This window comes from Hypomesus transpacificus, chromosome 9, assembly GCF_021917145.1.
Source record: "Hypomesus transpacificus isolate Combined female chromosome 9, fHypTra1, whole genome shotgun sequence".
Lineage (NCBI taxonomy): Eukaryota > Metazoa > Chordata > Actinopteri > Osmeriformes > Osmeridae > Hypomesus > Hypomesus transpacificus.
This window is the reverse complement of record NC_061068.1, coordinates 22,625,659-22,648,497: the sequence shown is the minus strand read 5'-3', so window position 1 is coordinate 22,648,497 and position 22,839 is coordinate 22,625,659. Positions and strand designations below refer to the sequence as shown.

At 44.4% G+C, this 22,839-nt stretch overlaps 1 protein-coding gene across 1 annotated transcript; it reads left to right on the top strand.

Annotated features, from left to right (window-relative positions):
• Positions 1 to 10,097: 10,097 nt before the first annotated feature.
• camkva (CaM kinase-like vesicle-associated a) lies at positions 10,098 to 22,839 on the top strand. The gene is made up of 12 exons (XM_047025626.1): positions 10,098 to 10,128; positions 10,219 to 10,299; positions 19,747 to 19,886; positions 19,967 to 20,098; positions 20,572 to 20,646; positions 20,963 to 21,101; positions 21,305 to 21,425; positions 21,533 to 21,608; positions 21,774 to 21,910; positions 22,046 to 22,124; positions 22,283 to 22,370; positions 22,482 to 22,839. Exons 3-12 carry the CDS (start codon positions 19,792 to 19,794, stop codon positions 22,800 to 22,802), a joined length of 1,263 nt encoding a protein of 420 aa, XP_046881582.1. The 5' UTR covers positions 10,098 to 10,128; positions 10,219 to 10,299; positions 19,747 to 19,791; the 3' UTR covers positions 22,803 to 22,839.

The window sequence follows — 22,839 nt, the reverse complement described above, 5'->3', positions numbered from 1 at the left end:
TGTGTGTGTGTGTGAGAGAGAGAGAGAAGGAAAGAGTGAAAAGGGGAGAGAGAAAGATATATTACAATTTAGGATATTTTTCTGACAATTACATGCAAGGGATCACAACACCAGTTTTCAAATTAGTTGTGGTATCCTTATCATTGAAACATAATTGCTCTAGACTTTCTCTTTAACAAACCTTTTATTGTTCTCAAACACTAATTTGGTGTTTTGAGTCTTGTCACGTGTGCTGTAAATCTTTTCTTTCAAGGTACCATTTTTTTACATGTACATTGTCATTTATCGGAAGAAAAACTTATTATTACTATTATCCAAAGTGTGTACATTTGTCTAGAACGAAAGTATTAGATTAGTAGTGTATTGCTAAAGAGCAGCTTAGAATCCCATTCTGAATGTAACGTGGAGCGGCATCAATCTGATAACAGCTGCAACGGAGATAAAATACCTCAAGTGCTAAATTCTGCAAGACGATAGAGATGCACAGGAAAAGACAAGTCGGCTGAGTATTGTCAGTAGAGCAATGACAAGAGAAACCATGTGAGACAATTACAGGCCCAAGCACTTTAGAATACCGGCAGAACACTAAGAGCCCAGGGGGCTGCTCCTGGACCTTTAGACAGACAATCTCTTCGAAATTTGCTTCCTAAGTTTGAAAACAAAACATGGGGTTACTAATTTTGTTGTGCCATATTTTATGATGATGGCATTTGAGTTGTGGTGGTATTTGATTTAATCCTGCAGTCTGCTGTGTCTTTACCTTGCCTGTGAGGAGTCATACTCACAGAAAGGAGAATGCAAAAAAGAAAAGCTTTATCTGGTGTGTTTGAGAAGAGCCCGCAAAATAATTCTACTGCTCCAACCCTAATTATACAAATGCCCAACCACCTTTTAGACCTGCTACAGCACTGAAGCTGTGTTTTACTGATATCATGTTGACTGTACTTTAAACCTCCTGTAAACGCCACTGGGCAGGTTGCTTAGAATCATCATCATCATCACACTCCCCCCTCTCTGATGATGCGGAGTTCAGAGGTCATAGTGTAGGGGCAAGAGTAGGTACACCAGCCACTCATGGACTATTAAGATCAAACACGTGCTCAAGCTTATGTCTCAGGAGTTTGCTTAATAAATTCTGACAAACAGTCAGTGTAGTTTCACATCAAAGATACTTTATGTTGTGGTGTTTACCAAAAGGTTGTTCGCCATCTGTTGGTGTGTAATGAACACCAATAGAGACCAGCCCAAATCCCTAAACCTCTCTAGTCAAATCTCGACATTTCTGTACAGACATGAATTGAGATCGGAAACACAGTGGACCCCTGGGAGACCTCCACCAGACCTAGGTGAACAGAGGAGGACTCGAAGAGAAATGGCGCCATCGCAGGAGCTGAGGTGCTAATTAAAGTGATGTGGAGCCGTTACAGTACATGTACAAGTACAAGTATTTACAGGCTGGGGGGCCGCCAGCACACCTCTCTGGGAGGATGTGACTGGCTCACTGATGGATGGGCCATGGGAAAACTCTCCTCGTGAAGGAGAGAATAGAACCTATAAAAATGACATACCCTGGAGCCTCTCATTCCGGAGCTAATTCCTCTCCAGGGTTTGTGGGCACGCGCTGGATCTGTCCTCGGTGGCGACGAGTTCCGTGGCTGTGCCACCGGGTAGACAGTGGACAGAACTGGGGCATCTGGTCTTCAAGTGTTGTGGTAACCACGGCAACGGGTGAGTTGCATGGCAAGTGCTGAGAGCGCCAACTGCTCTGTTAGGAAGTGTGAGGCCGTCATCGATGATGAGTAATCTTGAAACTCCCCCGAATCAACCAGCCTCTTATGTGGCTACTCTGGCACACTGCTACAGTGCTGCCATTGGTGTCAGGGGTCCACATACACCCTGTTTCTGCATGGCCTCATGGTTTATTCCGTTCATATTTGTAATGGACTTGATCTAATCAAACAGAAAGCATGTTCCTGATTTGTTCTGCTGTCATTATCTGCTTTGAAACTTTAATAAGATGCTGAGGTGACCCATTTGGTGTAGAACAGAACACCACATCTCTCTCTCTCTAAATTGAAGGTTTGGACCAACTGGAAGATCTTGCTTTTATGGATTTATTGAGTGGATCTTAAAACATTCCAAGCGTGTCTGCCGTTCTGGGGCTCTAGGCTCAAGGCCACCATTCCTGTTTGTGTCTACAAGATTACAGTTTATGTCAAAGACAGAATTGGTTTCCATGACAACAAATGCGACACATCCTCTGCGATTCGTCGGCTTTACGTTTGCCACAAACTAAACATGCAGCCGTCCCTATCCTCGGCATCCCACCAAATCCCCCACCCCAATAGAAGGCCGTCCCCAAAACAGACACTGACGACACTTTGATGTAACTGAGAAGTCCGAGGAAATAATGGACTCCCTGTGACTCGAGAAGCACAGTTTCCGTTGGACGCAGCCATGGTAACGTGGCGAAGAGCCGTTGTGTCGAGCCTTGACTCGTTCCAGAGATGCCATGGTGAGACACAGGCTGTGTGACGCAGATCCCACTTTCATGTGCGCCCCGCCGACCGCTCAGACAGACTCCTTATGGCTAATTGAAACGGATAAAGATCACATTAAAGGAATACACAGCATGGGATATTGATGGAGACTCTATTCCCAATGGGTGCAATTTAGCAAAGGGTCCTCTTCATCTTAATGAGATTTGTATTTTGATGATGTCCGTGGACACACATGGGAGAAGCGGATCGCTCGAGCGATGCACAATGACGCTCGTGGATATTGGGGGTTTATATCCAATCGGTCGAGAGACTGTATCATTCGATTGCGATCGATTAGTGGGTTATCCACGCTCCGGCTTCTCCATCGGCCCCAGAGAGAGAGAGAGAGAGACCTTGACATGTGCATCTCTCTCCCCTGGACTCCCCGTGCCCGACGGGGCGAGTCAAACCAATGAGAAGAACACATCACACAACAACTAATCCATTTAGAAATGATCGTTAGAATGTAAGATGTTGGAGTTAAGTAAGGCTGACGGTGACGAGAGGGGGGCTTAATGCGGCAGATTTCTCATCCACAGGGCACCGCTGCAGACATTGGGAGACAGGGGTGTGAACTGTCCCCAAATGAAGGACACAGGGAAAGCCCCCGAAGGAGGCGTCTCTACAGACACTTGTCTCCACTCAACAGGGGAAAAGGTCAAGGGTTAAGGACTAGACTATGGCCCAAAACAAACTCGATTTTGTGGAAACTGTTTGGAAAAGGACTGGCACTAAAAAACTTGGCAGCTGATTGGATGAACCGTTCGTCTGTCGCCGTCTGTCACAGGCTTACTTCAACCACGCCTGGAGCTGCCAGAAGTTCCTCGTGGGATGCTGATTGGTCTGAACCACAATGGTTCAGGCACAAACGGATAACTCGGAGCTTGGCAAGACGGATTCTCGCGGTATCGGTATCACATTTATCTGAGTGGTTACCTGTGGTTTGGGAAAAATATCGAGTAGTAAAGAAAAATGACAGAAAGCCATTCCACAGCTTTTATAAATCACTTCCAAACAATTGCATTTACTGTATTTATATTAAAAACCCATGACAAGTAGGAGTTTATATCACTGAATTCTTCCTCCTTGGTAAAAGGCCTGCCTGATCTGAGAAGAGCTAGTATTTTGATGGGTCTCAGGCTTTGCTCCACTCTGCACAGGTGGTCTGTGTGAGCAGACTGTCCAAATCCTCATCCGGCTCCCTGCAGGCTCTGACAACCAGCTGATCGCATTACAGTGGCTGTCAGCAGCAAGACATCATGTACAAACACACAAGCATGCACAATTCAGTAGTTATAGAGATAGCAATCCTCATCCAAATGTAATTTGTGTTAATCTACTGAAAAGCTATTCTATGGGTTTATCTATTGTTAGTAAGCTGTCCTTTGTGTATCTAAGTAAGTATGTGTATCTAAGTTTGTGTATCTGTAAGGGTGTTTTATGGGTCTGTCCACTGTAAAGCTGTCCTGTGTATTGTAAAGCTGTCCTGGGTACTGTAAAGCTGTCCTGTGTATTGTAAATCTGTCCTGTGTACTGTAAAGCTGTCCTGGGTACTGTAAAGCTGTCCTGTGTATTGTAAAGCTGTCCTGTGTACTGTAAAGCTGTCCTGTGTATTGTAAAGATGTCCTGTTTACTGTATTGTTGTCCTGTGTACTGTAAAGCTATTCTGTGTATTGTCTAGCTGTCCTGTGTTGTGTGTAACTGGGTACTGTAAAGCTGTTCTGTGTATAGCTGCCCTGTGTATTGTTAAGCTGTTCTATATACTGTAAAGCAGTCCTGTGTACTGAAAGGCAGTCAGATTTGTACCTTAAAGCTCAAATCAAATCAAATTTATTTGTATAGCCCTTTTTACACGCAAGCATGTCACAGAGGGCTTCACATGCGCCCATAGAACTGCCCCTCAACCAACCTAAACCCTCAAGGAAGACAAGGAAAAACTCCCAGAAAAACTCCCACCGGGAGAAAAAATGGAAGAAACCTTGGGAGGAGCAATTCAGAGAGGGATCCCCTCCTCCAGAGACGGTTGGTAAGAGAGAGGAGCAGAACACAAGCTAAACATAGTCATACAGTGTCAATGGGTTTTGAAACACCAAAATCCATTGTTCGGCTTTATAGACGTTGGATGGGACCGGGAAACTCGCTGTTGGCCGTCATGGAGACTGGATTCCGGGATTAAAGCTATTCTACAGTGTTTGCTTACTGTGTCTACTGTAAAGCTGTGTTTTGTGTATTTTCACCGTAAAACAGAAGACTGTGTCCAGTGTGTTTAAGAGAAGAAAAGTTCAATGGTTTTCCCTTTTCTAGACAGTCTCACAGAATGTAAAACTGGGGAAAACAGACAGAACATCAGTGAATTAAGATGGACTTTTTTAATTCACAACAATTGTATTTTTTTTCTGCGTGCTTACAATGCAAATGTAAAACTTGAGTGTTCAGATTTTAATTGTTTGTATCATTGTCAGAGAAATTTAGGATGTAACGTTATATTCTGAAAATACAGGTGCTTAGCATTTCTTGTCAGTAGAGAACCCCCTCCCTTCAGGACCTATAGCTAACACTAGGCTTACGTAAACAAACTGACCTAGGCTGACGATTATCTTACTAGAGGTGCAATAAATGTGTATAACCCTATCTGTGTTGAGTGAATCATATGGTCAAGCCTAGGGTCAGAGAACTCTGTAAGTTTCCACGTGCACGCGCACTCTACCTCTGGGATCGATCACATTGACAGCTGATACGCAAGGGAGGGGACTTCTCACCAATATGTTTAAATGGTCGTACATGAAGACTTTGTATTGCGATCAGATTTGTCTCCTCGCCGGCAAGCATTAAGCTATTGTACTTTCTTTGAATCCAACGACTCTGTGCATTACTCGATAGAGAAATGATCCAAACAATCATGTGCAGTGAAACCCTTCATGACGATACAGAGGCGATACCAATAGGTCCAGTATTTGATGAACAACAGAGTTCTCTTCTGTATCTGGACGTTGTAGTCTTTCATTCAGTTGACCCAGATGGTCCTTTAAACCTCAGGGTTTTGAGAGAGACACTTGGAACAGGGAGCAAAATAGAATCAATTGTAAAGTGTAGAGCTCCACTGCAGAACCGTTGAGTACACTAATGATATCCTATTTTTGACGGCAATCCAGACAAAAAGACACAGCTGCAGTTTGTCAAAGGGAGCTAGTCTGTTTCATCACTTTGATGAATTGATCTGTCATGCCCCGCATTCATCTCTGTTGGAGAATGTCATTTTTAATTTTTTTGCAGCACATCTGTTTAAAGAACTTAACTCATCATCACCCCAATCGTATGATGTCTGGCAACTGTCATTACCTGTAGTGATAGAAGTTCCCATTTTGGAGCAAATGCTGTATTTCACAGAAAATCATACATTTGCATGTATTTGCATAATCCTTGACACACACACAAACACACACACGCCCTTTCCCTCTCTTGCTGCAGATTCCTCAAACTGAGGCTTCACCAATACTGTAAGTGCTTGTGCATTCTTTTGCACAAGGTATAAGAGCAGAATGCATTGTACCTGAAGGGATGAGAGATTTCAACGCTGCACACACTGCAAACCTGTTGCAGTGGCTTACACTGAACAAAACTTACATCCGTTGCAGTTTGGGAGAAGGAACACACTGTCAAGCCTAGGTTTGATCTTGTTGTTTGTTGATATAAAATCTCTGGAGCCATTTCTCTGCACAGTGACTACTGTTTATGAAGTATGCGAAAACCCCCACAATGCCTTGCAAGTGTTGGCTTAAAGACTGGGGGGGGGGGGGGGGGGGGGGGGGGGGGGGGGGGCTCTGCTGTTGTCTCTGCAGCTGTTTTCGAAATATTGTTGTTCTATTTGAGAGCAAAAGAAGTTAGTGTTCACTCTGGCTGGGCCCACGATACCACTCATCTTGTCCCAGAGCTTCCTGAGTGGGCTGTGTTGAAGGACTGCTCCCCTTGTAGGATCACGAGGATGGCAAGGGGCTACTCCAACACCCATCTGTGTGATGCGCCAGGGCTACTCCCGGGACATTGCTATGGTAACCACTAGGTTTTGGAGGAGGCAGGTGAGGCTGGGGTCGGAGGGCGGGGAGTAGGTGGCCCCTGTGGGTGGGCGGGGAGCAGGTCCGGGGGTTCGTCACTCTCTCCTGTCATCTCAAAGGCCCTTCACGGCGCTTACTCATTTTGGGCCGAGAGACGCTCCTGTTATATAAGCGAGTGCAGCCAGAGCTTGCCTGCAGCCTGTGCGTCCCATTGGCCTTCTCCCTTTCGCTGGAGGTAATGGCGGTGTGTTGTGATTGGTCCCATCCTATTTCCCTCCGAACCTGTACCTGCTTTGACCCCTCTGACACATCACCCACTTGCACGCAGAGGGGCCTGGGTAAAAATGGAACAGTACAGTCAAAACAGGTCTGCTGCATTGCTGGAAGAGATGACATAACATACTGATGGTTGAGTTTAAATCTGGGATGTAATAGTGGTACAGTAAATTGTTTATCATATGGCAGTAGATTATTAGTACAGTAGTGTCTGCAGCACGGTTTCATTTCCTTTTTCCATTCAGTGGTAAAGATGTATTTGAGGTAAATGATTGATTGATGACAAAACTGATCATATAGGTATAGGATGTAGAAACTAACAATCACGAATATCAAAACAGATACACACATCGACACATTTCTGACACCAGTAGCCAGCTGTTTATTTTTTCACCACCTACTGTAAAGCAAATGTGTGTTTGGGTGTATCCCTCTGCCCCTTTCAGCATCAGCCCTTGGTTCTGCTGGTTGGAGATGCCATATTAGGGTGTGAATTATTATTTAGGGCTGCCTGCTGTTCTGTCTGTCACCACTACTTGCTGGGTACTGAGGACATAAAAGACATACACAGCCTTCCTCCTCCTTCCCTCGCCTCCCCTCCTCTCCTCTCCTCTCCCCTCCTCGCTTCTCTTTTCTTTCCATTTCCTCTCTTCCCCTGTCCTCTCCTCTCTCCACTTTCCCTCTCCTCTCCATATGTGAAGATGAATCTCTTTAGCGAAGGACTCATGACTGAATCTCGCTCATTAACAGACGCAGAAAGATGATGGAAAGTCCAGATACCGTGGCGTGAGCAGACTGAGTCACTGAGGGAACAAATTATCGGCACTTTTCTCTACCTTTAGGTGACGACGTGGCAAGGTTGCACACTCCCCGAGGTGAACACTCAGACACTGCAGACAGAATGAACTGTAGTGGATGTAATTGGTACAGTATAATGCTTCTATTGTTCGGACAAACCTCCACGCTTTCTCCCCCTGGTCACCCGGTCTGTTTTGGTCTGCTAATTAAACCACTTTGCCCACAGGAATAAGCAATTACTGTAGCCTCTGAGTTTCACCACCACGGCACTGGACCTACTCACCCATGCGTGACCTAATCCAACACACCTTTCATTTCACCTTACTTATACCAGTACATGCTTCTAAACTGGACATGCGTGTGTAACAGACGTGGTATTGCAAGCTCCGTCAGAGGTATACGGGCCACTGTCCGCTCCGAACGGGAGTCGAACTCACCACCTCTGACTTCCCAGGCGCCACCACTACCAACTACGACAACGAAAAGCTAGCAATTTGTTGACGCGGGTGGCCTGTTACATACTCGAGGAGTGAGTTTCACCACACACCAGCTACACGTGTACTTGCGTTAGTGTGTTTGCTGTCGTTTTCCAATAGATTGAGGCAACAGATGCTGAAAGTTATCCTGCTGTGCATCAAAGCAGAGAGGGAATGTAGGGTACAGTTGACGAAACACATTTGGAAATGAAATAAGTGAGTCAAAAAAAGCTGAGGAAAACTTCAGTTTGTACCTCATTTTAACGGAATAATGCAAGTTCCCTACAGAGGCCAGTTTCTCAGGGCAACACACCAACCACACATCACTCAGCATTATTCATTTATTTACTCTGTAAAGAGAATAGATAAGTGAGTGAGTAAAGGCAGTTTATAAAAGAAGTTCCAAAATACAACATTAAGGAGAAGGCTGCGTGAATGGAGGCCTGTCGCATTTATCTCTTGTGGAGGCTGATGTTACACAGTGATATATACATACTCAACGCACTATATATGCACTATACATGCATACTCAACTCTTCTACTCTATCCTCTCTCAACAGTCATCTCCATATACTCACTCAACGTTCATTGAGCAACACATGATTAGGCCATATTTTGTGTATGTGCAACACCATGAAGCTTTACACTCCATTAACATCTTTCATAATCTGCAAACATTAGGAAAGTTTGCATTTTCAAGTTATGTAAGTGATTTGCGCAGTACATTTGCCTGCTTTCTGGGTACTTTCCAGAAAGCGTTTGGTCCAATGGTGATATGACATCCATATGATTTGTTTAGGAGCTAAACTAGATAAACAGACTGTATAAAAGTATTTACTCTGAACATCACATTCACAATTCCTAGTGATTGTAAAAAAACAAAAAGGAGAAAGGAAGGAAGGTGATTGTACACCATGGGGCACGGCCTTTGGACAGGCATCCAGTGTAAACTGCATGGAAACAAACTTGGCATGCAGCCGATTGGGCTGCTTGCTGGGCTTGCACTCCAGTAATTGCTTGTTAGGGGGGTGTAGTTTGAGGCTGGCTTTATGGTGGAGACTCTCCTCTGTTGTCTGAGGCAGGAAAGGAAGACGGTGAGGAGCCTCCTGGGACCGAGAGCACAGAGCAGATTGAGTTAGCCCACTGACTGGCTCAATGACCGTGCGCACCTGTCAGGGTGGGGGAAGCTGGGAGGGAGGGGAGGGTGTGATGGGAGTCCCAAAGAGGGAGTGGCAAGCGGTGAGAAAAGGAGGCAAGAAAAGAAGAACTGTTGAGAAGGAATTGGGCTCAAGTGAAGTACTGTGCTGCTCCAAAGTGGGAGGAGCGAGCTCCGATACTTGGGTGTGTTAATGAAACTGTCAACGTAACATCTTGGATGGGGTCAGGGACAGTGCATGTGTAATGCATTATGACACTGCAATAGATTGATGCATACAGTAGTGGGTGATTGTGGGGATATTTGTCTTCGTACTTGACTTATGGAGCACCCACGCCTCTCTGGGAACGAGACAGCTTTGGAGGGGTAGAAACTGATTTAGACTGACATCGTAGCTTAAGGGGTCTTCTATGAGTCAAAGCACCAACATGGTCTGGCTGGCCTTTTATGCAGAACAGCACTGGAAGATCTACTCTTAATAAAATAAAGAAGAGGGTTTCCAGGTTTATTTGTTGTACAATGTTGTATATAGAGGTGGCCTTTGTGTCTATGAACTTGTTTTGTTTCAAAAAGTTGGAAAAGCAGAGGACTATGCATCCCCTTTCTGTGCATGGCTGCAAATACAATCTATCAGGTGTAAAGCTAAATGACTGATTTTAATAACTGTCCTCTCTCTGTCTCTTACTATCTCTCTCTCTCTCTTCCGCTCGCTCTCCCTCTTTCTCTCTCCCTGTTTCAGTCACTGGTACTGGTTGCAGCATCCCATTCTTTCACCAGCGTCTCCGGTTGAATGCTTTTCCGGCAATGTGGATTTGATGGGGCTAGATACAGTACGCGTGAGGATCTATCTCTGAAATCTCATAGAGAATTTTAAGAAAACAGACAGAAATATATTTGTCCCGTTTCTTATTGTTTTTTAGAAATTGCGCGCAAAAGTAAGAGTAGCCTATATAAAATAACTGAAAAGAATATTTGGACCAACATTTCAGACTTCTGACAAGGTAAGTGAGCGTAAACGTCTTCGACACTGATAAATCAGCTTAGCCTACACACAAAAGGGGTCAAACTTTGTGGATAAATATTCTTTAAACGACGAAAACAATTAGCCTACGATATGTGCCTGGTTAGATAACTTATTCTTTGCACATCGCAGAAGATAATGCAGGGGATAGCTGATGCAGCATTCCTCCGGCTATTTCCAGTCTCACAGTTTCTCTGTGTTCCAGGCAGAGTAATCTGCAGATTTACGAGATCCTCACTTCCCCCTATATCCTGTGAAAAGGACTACCGCAGGTTGCACCTCTCACCTCTTGATATTTATTACATCCTATTTAAGTTTCTGATTCCAGGTGTCAAACAGCAAAACTTTCTGGGTGAAGTTGAGGATAATTCTTTAAGGCGCGAGAATGTGTCTCAGACTGACTATCACAGCTCGACAGTGTACTGTAGCTCGGAAGCTTAACAGGTGGAATTTAACAGGTAGCCCAAAATGTTTTTGATTAGTAGCTTATGGAAGAGATTCAAGTTGTTTGTATTATAGTATTATGTTATTTATAGCTGTATGGGGTAGAGGTGAGAGATCAGAACTTTCTTATCCAAGAGACTTGCCTTTTGGGTGCTTGCTTTTTCAAATGGTGTAGTGGGTTTGACAGTAATTGTTCAGGTAAGTCATGAGGCTAAATCATCTGTATGCCTATCTGTGTGAAGATATTTACTGTATGTCATGATGTATGTCTCAAATTAGCTTTCAGAAATGATTCAATACTGCTTTTCTGTCAGTGAATCATTTTATGTATATTATCTGTATGTCCTTGACAGATCCCTAGTTGTGAAGGACAGTGAAGTGCGTACCAATGAAGATAATGTTTTTGTCCGCTCACTACACGTATTGTGTGTTGAAGGACTGGTTTCCATGACACCTGAGTCGTGGGTTGTTTCTTAATCCGTCTAAGATTCATTATGAAAATGTAAAAATGTTAATTGAAACTGAAGGAGCTTCATTTTTTCTGTGCAAAATTATGGACCATTCTTCTGAATGGTTTAACAAGGACTAGCCGATTATAATTTTTGTGTTCAAGTCCTTTCTTTTGACATGACTGCATACATGGTCAACGAGTGGGCTGGAACTATACTCTGACTTTGAGTGTGCCATTTGGTGAAGTGATACTATCAGGGATCTAACCTCATCCCCCCTTAAGGGACACTACGGTGAGAATACAGTTAAGGGAATTAAAAATGGGCCATGTCCCATACTGTCCATTCAGTTCGATTCTCACTGTTAGAACCCAAGTGGTAACCTCTGACAGGTAACATTGTTACTCTAAGCCTCTAACCAGAGTGCCGGGGTCAGCAAGAACACATTCCCATCGGTTATGGAAAATGCATTATTTAGGTGCGTGTGTTGCCGGAGTCAGAGAGCAGTTTGGAGAAAGCCAGTGACTGTGAAACCTTGTCCTCATATTGACTTCAGTTTGCTGCATTGAATGAAATCATGTCCATGTCTATATCTCTACAAATGTACATTTTACTGTCTCGTTTTCAGTGCGTTTCAAGGTTTTCTTTTGGACTATGGACGTGTGTGCATGCGTGTGTGTGTTTTGTAAACCTCTAGTGAGTAAAGAATGTTGGGAAGAGGGACAAAACACCCCCACCCAACAACATTGCGACATCAGTCGTGTAACCTTCCCTTTTTGTCGGTGCAGTTGTTAAAGCAGTCCATTTGAGAATATGACGCTGGTCAGCTACTGAATGTGGTGCTCGTGCAGCGACGGTCGAGCGATGGCACTCTGGTGTGTGATGCTGTCGCTGGAGTTCTGAAGGAGCCACACTGTACCATGACGCTGATGTAGGACCTGGTAACCAAGGCAACAAACAACATCAGAACAGAATGGTCAGATTAGGCTGTGATGCGTGAAGAAGAAAGAAAAGATCCGAGATTCAAAGCTTTCCAATAGCTTGGTCGTAAGGAGACGAGGTAGAGGAGACTTCACTTCCTGTCGAAAGAAGAAAAAATAACAACATCAAACATTTTCAGTCACTCACCAGTTGGTGAGCCTGTAAATCTGCATTTGCCGTTCGTTTACCATTTGAAGGTTTTACTGGTTGTTTGGTTGTTAAACTGAATGCATATGAAGCATATCCAGTGCAGTGTCCCTGCTGTTTTTGATGGGGATGTTCATTCAATTGTAAGCCATTTCTATTCAGACCAACAACAACAAAATAAGGATTCTTTTTATCCATCGGTGCGTTTATATTGGTTTTCAAACCCATTCTTATCCATGAGGAGTTATTGGTCATTGTCCTTGTTTGGCATTGTGCACGACCATATGCCCTCTGTCACTAGTGGCTGGTAAGCCTTCCCCTTTGAAGAGACCAGCCTGATGCCAGCCCCAACACTTTGGCTGCTTGCCACATTCTGACCTGGGTTCTAAACACAGACCCGGAGGCCCAAAATAGTACCTAGCCAAGGTAACATTGATCAAATACGGTGTCAAAGAAGATAGAAAGCTGCCACTGCAGGTGGTCAGTAGGTTACAGTAACAAGCCAGAAAGAGGATTGAGCACATCCCATATGTGTATTTGGTTTATAAGACAGTCTAATTGATCTAAAAGAGAGGAAATGTTGAAGTCCTCTACTCTCAAGTGTTGCTGTTGCTATTTTTTCCCAACACATTCCGGCCACCCAGAGATGCGGTTACTTTTGATACCTGACTGCTTTCAGACATTGGATTTCAGGTATCTCATTAGACCCAGTTTTGAACCTTCAAGTTCCTCCAGCTATTTGACCTCGACACATTCACACTAATCATGGCTTGATGAAAGTAAGACCATGTAGCCCCAGCCATGGACTGACAGCTTGTAGGACCTGCAGGCTGACCATTAAGCATCCTCATTATTCCATGGCTTGATCTGCCCTGAAACATCTCTAAAGCTCCAGACCAAGGATAAGCACTGTTTTTGGACAGCGTTTGCATTTCCATTTGTGAGAGAAGCCACCATCACCCATACTCAGACCAAATCTGAATATGTTCAATCGAAGCACGTTCCCTCCCGGAAAAGGAGAGCAATCTTTAATCATATATTTTGGTGATTTTGAGGTGCCTGTGAGGAGAAAAAAGTGGAATATTTCTCTTCCGCACGGCACGGCACAATGGGACCCTATTTGGTCGTATCAGACAGTGAGGACAATGTTCTGGGCTTAAAAGTTGTGATTATGAATTCCCAGAAAAGGCCATTGTGCTCACTCCCAGGTTCATTATCACTGTGGTTCTCTTGGTGGACCCATCACAGCCCACAGGCAGGCCACCTTATCACCTCAGACCAGCTCTTTACTCAGACACTGTCCTTCATTTCAAAATGTCACCTTGTTGTCTTCACATTGAGAACACTTGCCAAATATTACATTTTGATACCAATAGTAATAATACCAACAGTGTCGTAAATTAAAGTCGAAGGAAGTGTGAACGTTTTTAAAATGTATTATTTTGTTGACAGGACAACAACACAAGTTAGTTCTGAATAATGACCCAAGAAATTGTAGGCTTACAAAGATTCAAATGAGTCACAAATAAGGACTAGAATAGCAAAATTAGCAATAAAAATAGCAAAACAACACTAGCAGCAGTTTCAGAGCCAGTACCATGGGGAATATAAACAATTACAATACAGTATTTAACATTCCAAAATACAAGTGTTGGAGTGCCCGCTGATATGCCGGCTACATTACTGGAAATTGTGACGATGTACATTGGATATACATAGGAAGTGACTAGGGCATACATTGAAGTGATCATGTGATCAATCTGGGCACTGAGATGAAAGTTGCTGTTTGAGAGGCTTGATGGCCTGGGAGAAAAATCTGTTTGTGAATGTGGTAGTTTGTCTCCGGATGCTCCGGTAAACTCTACCAGACGGCAGCAGTGTCAAAGAATTCATAGGCTGCGTGGTTGTAGTCTATTAGGATTTTCCCTACTTCCCTAAGACAGAGTGTGTGGTAGAAGTCTTCCATGGAGTGGATCTGACAGCCAATGATGTGCTCCGTTGTCTTCACCACCCTCTGATAGGCCTTGTGATCAGCAGAGAAGCTGCTTCTTAATGCTTTCAATGGTGCACCTGTAGAGTTTTGGGCAGACACGCCAAACGTCTTGAGACTCGTCAAGACGTTTAGTGTCTCCTGGGCAGTTTTTACTGGCACGTCCGATAGCCCAGACCAGGAAAGGTCGTCATTGATAAACACACTGAGGAACTCGAAGCAGGAGAATCCGTCCTCCATCGATGTGATCGTGTCTCTTCCTGAAGCCTACGATCATCTCCTTGGTTTTTCTAGGGAGAGAGAGTGGATGTTTTCCTGGCATCAGGCAGCATTTATTCGTATTATCATACTGCCATTATGTTACAGAATAATTAGCAGCTCAAAGGGAGAGTAAGAAATGGTTTTAGATCGTGGACACTGGTCATGTGGTGTTGTCTGTGAAATGATAAATACCGTTAGATATTACTCCTTTATGGTGAGAATAAATAAAAACGATATAATGTCCAGCACTATGTTTCAATCCAATACATACTGAACCGAAACTCGGCATTCATCAGTTGAATCTATGTTGTCTGTGCTTGATGAAGAAATATTCAGAATCGAATGATAAATCGATACTGTGTAAAACCAAAAGTTGTTAATGGATCGACTTCAATATTCCACAGTTTGTAAGAGAAATAAAATCATTCAACTTGTGGGGGATCAGTCCTTTGGCTCTGACTATACAATACATTACAAACTGCATTGCATTATGCAAAGTAGTTTCAGTTTGGAGTATTATGTTTGACTGTTGTTTTCTTCAACCTTATTTTTCCTCAGATACCAAAACAAAGTGGATGGTTGCTCGGAAAATTGGCTAATAAGCAGTGTTGTTTCTCTTTTCTCTTGTTCAGGCCTGAAACCATTCTGGAAATGACCTGTGCACTAACCCTCAGTGTTTGATCAAGAGCAGCATAGCAACCCGTAATGGAATTCTGGAGTCTCTAGGGTTGCATGTCATTATAATGAAACTTTATAATATTATTTTGCCCAACATGTTTTTTTCCGGTATGTTTTGGGGTCTGTTTGCGCGTGTGTGTGTGCTTGCATGTCCATGAGCGTGCATGCTTGTGTGTGCGCTCATAGTCAGTGAGTCGACGTTGGCGATGACTTGCACTGAAATTCCTATCCATCAGGACAAATCATAGGTTCGAATAAGGTTGCACCCAAGCTGTGGCAGACAACCTCTTACTGAGAAGGCTCCACACAACAGATCCAGACCAACAGCAACACTGAAACATGCAGTCATGAAAGCTGCTGTCGCCCAGAGCAGGGGCTAAGATGCAGAGAGCAGAGAGAGGCTAGAGAGCACAGGGGATCTGCAGTGTGACTACAAGGTGAAACACACACAGAGAGCAGGAGGGCTGGGATTGGTTCCACAGAGAGTGGCAAGTTATACTCTACAGTGGGCTTCAAAGTACAATTCCCTGTTATTATCCCAGTGACATGGATCGAGGGCTCTGCTGAGCTCGGCTGTTCTGGAGCCTGAGCTTACAGAGAGGTAAGTGATGTGATGGGTTGGTGGTTTTGTAAACACTTCCTCGCTCTCTTTATCTCTTTTGCTCTCGCTCTCTCCCTCGCTTTCTCTCTCCCTATTCCCTTGTCTCCGGCCCCTCGTCTGCACGTCGATGCTCTGTGTCTGCCTGTGATGTGTCTGCGCCCCGTCCTGCCATACTTAGCTGAGTAAAGACTTTGCAGTCCTGAAAAAACGAATTCCGTTCGAAACGTAGATGTTTATCTGGCGGGACAGTGGAGAAAAGGGTTGGGGGAGCCATCCCTCCAGCATTCAGCTCAGAGAGGAAGATGATACCCCCGGAGCCCTGTGGGAACCAGCCAGCACCCCAACCCCCCCCTACCGCTCCCCCCCCCACACCCCCAACCCAACATCATCATCAGGCCGACCCTCCTGGTTTGCCTGGCCATGCAGCATTCTCTGTGAGGATCGACGAATGTGTGAGGGAAGAATCACGAATGCAGTGTTCTTCAAATCTCATTACGGACACGATGGAAGAACAGCAGGCTTGATCTGGGCCAAGGCCTGAGCCAGGCATGGCGCTGCCGGCTCCTCGCAGCTAGACCCGGTCTTCTGCAGTGGAGGTCACGGAGGAGGTCTGGATTCAGGGTAGTGTTTGTGTCAGCCATGTCGAGATCACTGCGCAATGCAGACCCATCTCTATCTAAGGGAGGGGTGTTTTAGCAGATATTGATGAAAAAACAAGCTCAAAGTAAAAAAAATTGAACCACAGTAATAGCTGCAGTTTGTTGCTTGATTGTTATTGATTTCAGTTGGTCATCCGAGGTACCATATTACTATAAGTGGCCCTCAGTATTTGCATTGTATGGCAACTGATGAAACCGTTTAATTTTAGAGATGCACATATGATGTGGAGGAAAGGTACAAAAAATGCACAGAAAACGCACAAGCAGCTTATGAAAACCCAGTAAACCTTTTTCTTTATCTCTGTTATACAACCACCTTGAATACGGAATATGAATTCAAGATCAATGCTTTCCTAGCTGACAGGGGATTACAAACACAAAGGTGCTGCTGCACTGCTGCCTGTCTGCCAAGGTATTGCCACTAAACCAGAGGTTCTGGATGCTTCCACAGTCAAATCTAAACATTGCACATTTGATGAATACATGACGGTTATGGTGGTTATGATGACTATAGGAAATACTTTGACCTACTCAAAAAACAAGATATGAACAACCGTTCATAACGGACTCCTGGATAAACAGGACTACCCCGAAATCAACCCAATTGAATGTCAGTCTGTGGTTTGACTAACACCTTGGATGATATTTACATACGTGTGGCTCAAAGCTGTCTTGAGTGAGGCAAAGGCATTCGTCCATGTCGAGGTGAATGTGGCTTCTTGGGGGCTGGGCTGAGTCTCTGTGCTGGTGACTGGATCACTGAGACTCACAGCCCTGAGGGAACATTGCTTAAGAGGGATCTGTCAAGCGCCACGCTGACACACATTCTATAGAGAGGCGTTTAAACTGTCTGCAGGAGCTGCGATGCAATGGACTGAGGGGACGGGCCAAATGAGGTTTCGCCAGTGCAGGAATAGCAAAAGAATGGAGAGGGCGGGCTGCAAGGACACAATTATAGATCAAACCAATCTTTTTAGATGGATGGCGATCTTTGGTAAAGGCTTTGATGCACTTTGGCATGGCCTTCATCTCGAAGTAAGTACAAGTATAGGTATTTTGGGGATCCGGGCCATTTGATTTTCAGCTTCTTCTCGCGCTGTCTCGATCCTGCCACTGGGTGTGCCTTTTTGGATGAGCACTCCTCCCTCTCTGAGACAGATGACAGATGACAGGTGAGTTCATAACCCCTGAATGGGGTAGGGTGATGCAACATCGGAACAGATGCAGTCATTCGGAGAGAAGAACAAACGACCCGTGTTTGTTTTTTTCTACTTGCGAGTGAACTGTTTTGGGCCTGATTGTATGTGCCCTACACCACCGTGGGGGTTAATCTCTTGGTAGACCATCAGGGTGTAATGAGGCCCACTGTGACATCATCCCTTCCTCTTCCTGCCTCCCCTGTCACCTCATCCCTTCCTCTTCCTCCCTCCCCTGTGACCTCATCCCTTCCTCTTCCTGCCTCCCCTGTGACCTCATCCCTTCCTCTTCCTGCCTCCCCTGTGACCTCATCCCTTCCTCTTCCTCCCTCCCCTGTGTCCTCATCCCTTCCTCTTCCTCCCTCCCCTGTGACCTCATCCCTTCCTCTTCCTCCCTCCCCTATGACCTCATCCCTTCCTCTTCCTGCCTCCCCTATGACCTCATCCCTTCCTCTTCCTGCCTCCCCTGTGACCTCATCCCTTCCTCTTCCTCCCTCCCCTGTGACCTCATCCCAGAGTATCGTAGCTCGTGCTGATGATTGATTCAAGACCTGAAACAAGAGCTCTGCCATCTTCTTCTGCCCTCTCCCCCTGTCTGTGTGTGTGTGTGTGTGTAGGTGTGTGTGTGTGCAGGATTCATTATTTCCCACTCCTGGCTCATTACAGGGCGTCTAAAGGTTGTGTAGAAGTAGTTTCTCTTCCGTATGCGGGGCTGACAAACACAGTGGTGTTGTAAGACCAACCACAGCCAGGAGAGTTAAAAGCTTATGTGATGAACCATAAAAAATAGACTTATTTTACAGATATTTTACATAACTAATGGTTTAGCTTCTGTAGCATTATTACACAAATATTTTTGGCTGGTGCAGTAGTCCAGCATTTACGTGATGCTTCAGTCGGATGTCTGTGCCTAAGTGCTATTCTGGGAAATGGGCTCCTCTGGAAATGTAATGTTTTTTTAACGGTCTTGCAGAAAAACAGGCTTTGGCAAAGTCTGAGGAGTTAATGTGATCATAATGCACTTTGTTAATTTGTGCCTTATCTGGTTAGCTTTTGCAGCTTCCGTCACTTTCATTATTAGGATTAATCTGAGACATAACTGAATGCTTTGCCTGTGGGGAGTCCATTCACCATACTATTTAATGCAAGCCTATCTCTCCCAATAGCTTCTCTCTATTTCTCAGTATAGATCAGTTCCTACTTTTTTGTTTCCAACCTTCATCAGTACAACGATTCACCTGCTGTCAGTTCACCTAAATCTTTACCAGGACAGAGGACTGAGGCCAAAGATGATCAGAGATCCATTTTCATACGTGTTGAATATGACTGACTTACAGCTAATCTGAACATGTTACAATGACGTGTTTGTGGCTATTCCTTACAGCTAAATGTTGTTGCTCTTGCAACGCTCTTGCCACAGTGAGGCCTTGTAGAGTTCTATAACAGTGCTGTCATGGTTAACACCGTTTTACAAGAGAGCAAGCAGACAAAAGTGGTAGCTTCAGTACATACCGAGATGACTCACTGCTGTGGAGGTGAAAGGAGACCTTGCAGATTCTGGGAGAGTTCACTTATGGCAGAATGGAGCAGACACACTGTGGCCAGTGAAATGCTAATTAATGCAGCGACGCTCAAGGTCCTATAGAAAAAGTGTTCTTGCCAGATCCCACTGAGTAATGTTAAATATTACTACTGTAGATCCAAAGTAGCCACTGGGTACATTCTTTATTGTGTAGAATGAAAAATCCAGGCATAAACGGATGCTCTCTTTCAGTGTTAGCAGCAATTTACCAAAATGTTTTCGGGACCATTCCTGGAATGATTCTTGATGACAGGAGCTTTCTCTCAGAGTACCCATGGAACAATGATGGTCTAATGGTGGTCGGGGAGTATTCAAATTCCACATCTATTTTTTGTTTCTTTAAATGAGTCAGGGGTGTAAACACCTGCCTGTGTATTGACTGCATTTTTGAGAACGCAAAGAGTGCCGTGACTGACAGTGATTGATTGTCGTGTGACAGGTTGTCTGGTGAAGTGACATCCCTGTCCAGTGGGGGAAAGCCACCATGCCATTTGGCTGTTTGACACTTGGGGAGAAGAAGGATTACAACAACCCTTCAGAGGTTACTGACAAATATGACCTCGGACAGGTGGTCAAATCGTAAGTATCCCCCTGAATAGGCCACAGTTCCAAAGTATGAGAAATGATCCAACTACGTCCTGATAACTTGCCTCTCTCAGGGAGGAGTTCTGTGAGATTTTTAGGGCGAAGGACAAGAACACGTTGAAAATGTTCACGTGTAAAAAGTTCCTGAAAAAGGACGGGAGAAAAGTAAGGAAAGCAGCGAAGAACGAGATTGTGATCTTAAAGATGTAAGTTCAACACACAACTCGCATCATGTGTTACAGCGCTGCCCCTTTATCGAAATGTTTTAATTTGCAATTTTTTTATGGAAAACGGTAGTAGTATCTTTCTTAATATACTAGTGCACCCCTACTATTATCCAGAGTATAATTTGAACACTCTAACTCTACCTGTGGATTGAATGAATTGACACAATAATTACATTTTGATAGATGAGATCAAATAGAGAATACAGCAAGGTGGTGTAGTCATGAGCCCTTCAAAGACAAGTGTGAATGTGTCATTATTACTTGACAGATTTGGTGATATGGTAAAAACCAAACTCAGGAGTTTCATCCTATTGAAAAAAAAGATCGATTCTTGTCAGATCTGAATACTGTTTCATCAATAGGGGAACACACAGCACCAAGCCCCTTCTCCTCCTGATCCCCACCCTTGTTCCTTCTCTCTCTTTGTCTCTCTCTGTTTCTTCCTTTCACAGGGTAAAACATCATAACATCCTCCAGCTGGTTGATGTGTTTGAGACAAGAAAAGAGTATTTCCTCTTCCTGGAGCTGTGAGTCAATGGAATCAAATTGGGACTTTTCATCCGCGCTCATTTCTCCCCTCAGCATGGTTCTGCCTCATTGATGAACCAATTGCATGTCTGCGCCTACTGATTGATTCGGAACTGAACTGATTCTGCTCTGAACCACCGTGTGAAGCCTATTTCTGAAAATGAATCATCCATTTTAAAACTTAAGAGTTTTAAATAATTTAATCTTTTGAATTCATACATTTGATTTGAATGCCTCGCTAGACTCTCTGAGGCTCGTTGTGTCTCTGTTCCCAGTCATGTATGATTTTTTTTTTTATGTGAATATTTACCCCAGAGCTACAGGCAGAGAGGTGTTCGACTGGATCTTAGACCAAGGCTACTACTCTGAGAGGGATACCAGCAATGTGGTCAGACAGGTTCTAGAAGCTGTGGCTTACCTGCACTCCCTGAGAATAGTCCACAGGAACCTCAAGGTAAACTGCTACACTCCTTCCCTCTTGTGGTAGATAGTGGCATTACATCACAGGTGTCCGCAGAAATGGATGTTGAAACGGCCATGAGTATGGTACATGTTGTGCATCTTAGCAGGTTTTTCTCAAGCAACTGAGTAACTGATGAATTTAAAATAAGACCTTAGTACACGTTTCAATGCATAATTTGTTTTTGCCTCAATTAGCTGGAGAATTTGGTGTACTTCAATCGTTTGAAACACTCCAAGATTGTGATAAGTGACTTCCACTTGGCCAAGCTGGAAAATGGACTCATCAAAGATCCGTGTGGAACCCCAGAGTACCTGGGTAAGAGCTGGCGTACGATTGTGGGGAAGGAAACCTGAGTCAACTGTCCTCAGGAGAGCACAATACTCCAGATATGACACCACATATTCTTGGTAATATTTTCTCAGCTCCGGAAGTGGTTGGAAGGCAGAGATATGGAAGACCTGTGGACTGTTGGGCCATTGGGGTCATCATGTACATTCTGTAAGTGTGTCTTTATAATTATTTCGGATGATACTAAGAATATCAACATTAAGCAAGTGGGTGAATGGCAATGACTGCCATGTATAAAACAGCAAACCCTCCTAGAAGTCTAATAAAGAGGTGTTTGAACCTACTTGTTGATTGTTGTGTGTCTATGCCCTGCAGTCTGTCTGGAAACCCTCCTTTCTACGAGGAAACCGATGACGACGATTATGACAACCACGACAAGAACCTTTTCCGCAAGATTCTGTCAGGGGACTTTGAGTTTGATTCCCCGTATTGGGATGATATATCAGACTCAGGTATATGGTTGGCATTGGCATGGCACGTTTCACATGAACTATTCATGTCAAATATTACTGGAACAAATGTTTTTGCGTGTATTGTTATTACAGTATGTATTGTATCAGAATTGTATTGATTATTTTGCTGTTCAGCTAAGAGCCTCGTGGCATGTCTAATGGAAGTGGACCAAGACCAACGGCTAACAGCACAGGAGGCTATCAACCATGAATGGTAAAGATTTCAGTGTACTGTTACTGAAGAAAGTTTTTCATTCACTCAATGTAGATGGCATCTTACAGTTCCATAAGGCTTGCAAATGTTATTGGAAGTCTGTTACGCCTTCTTTTTTACATTTCATGTTTGTTTATCTGTTTTTCTTTTGGTCTCAGGATTTCTGGGAATGCTGCATCAGACAAAAACATTAAGGATGGAGTGTGTGCCCAAATAGAAAAGAACTTTGCTAAAGCCAAGTGGAAGGTACTCGCTTCATTCCAACAAACATATTGTGCATATGTTCTACACAGTATTCACCCACTGCTTCTGATAACAGCGGTGGTGTTTATGCCAATACATCTCTCCTCTTCACAGAAAGCCGTACGTGTCACAACCCTCATGAAGAGGCTCAGAGCACCGGAGCAGAGTGACTCAGGGGCCTCCAGTCCTGCTGCCGGGCCTTCATCTGGCCCAGGCAGCACTGCTGCTCCTCCAGCCCAGGATCCTGAGGGTGTCCCCTCTGGCACAGAGGCCTCTGCCAGCCTCCCGGCTCCAGACACACTGGGTTCAAGCGCCATCACACCTGAGCCCTCCCAGCCCAGCCCGGCTCTACAGGAGGTGGGGCCCCAGGCCAGGTGTAATGGGGATGCTCCTCTGCAGACCTCCCCACCAACACAGGAGGATCAGAATGGCTAGGCTGAGCATCTTTGCCACAATACGTACACCATGTAAA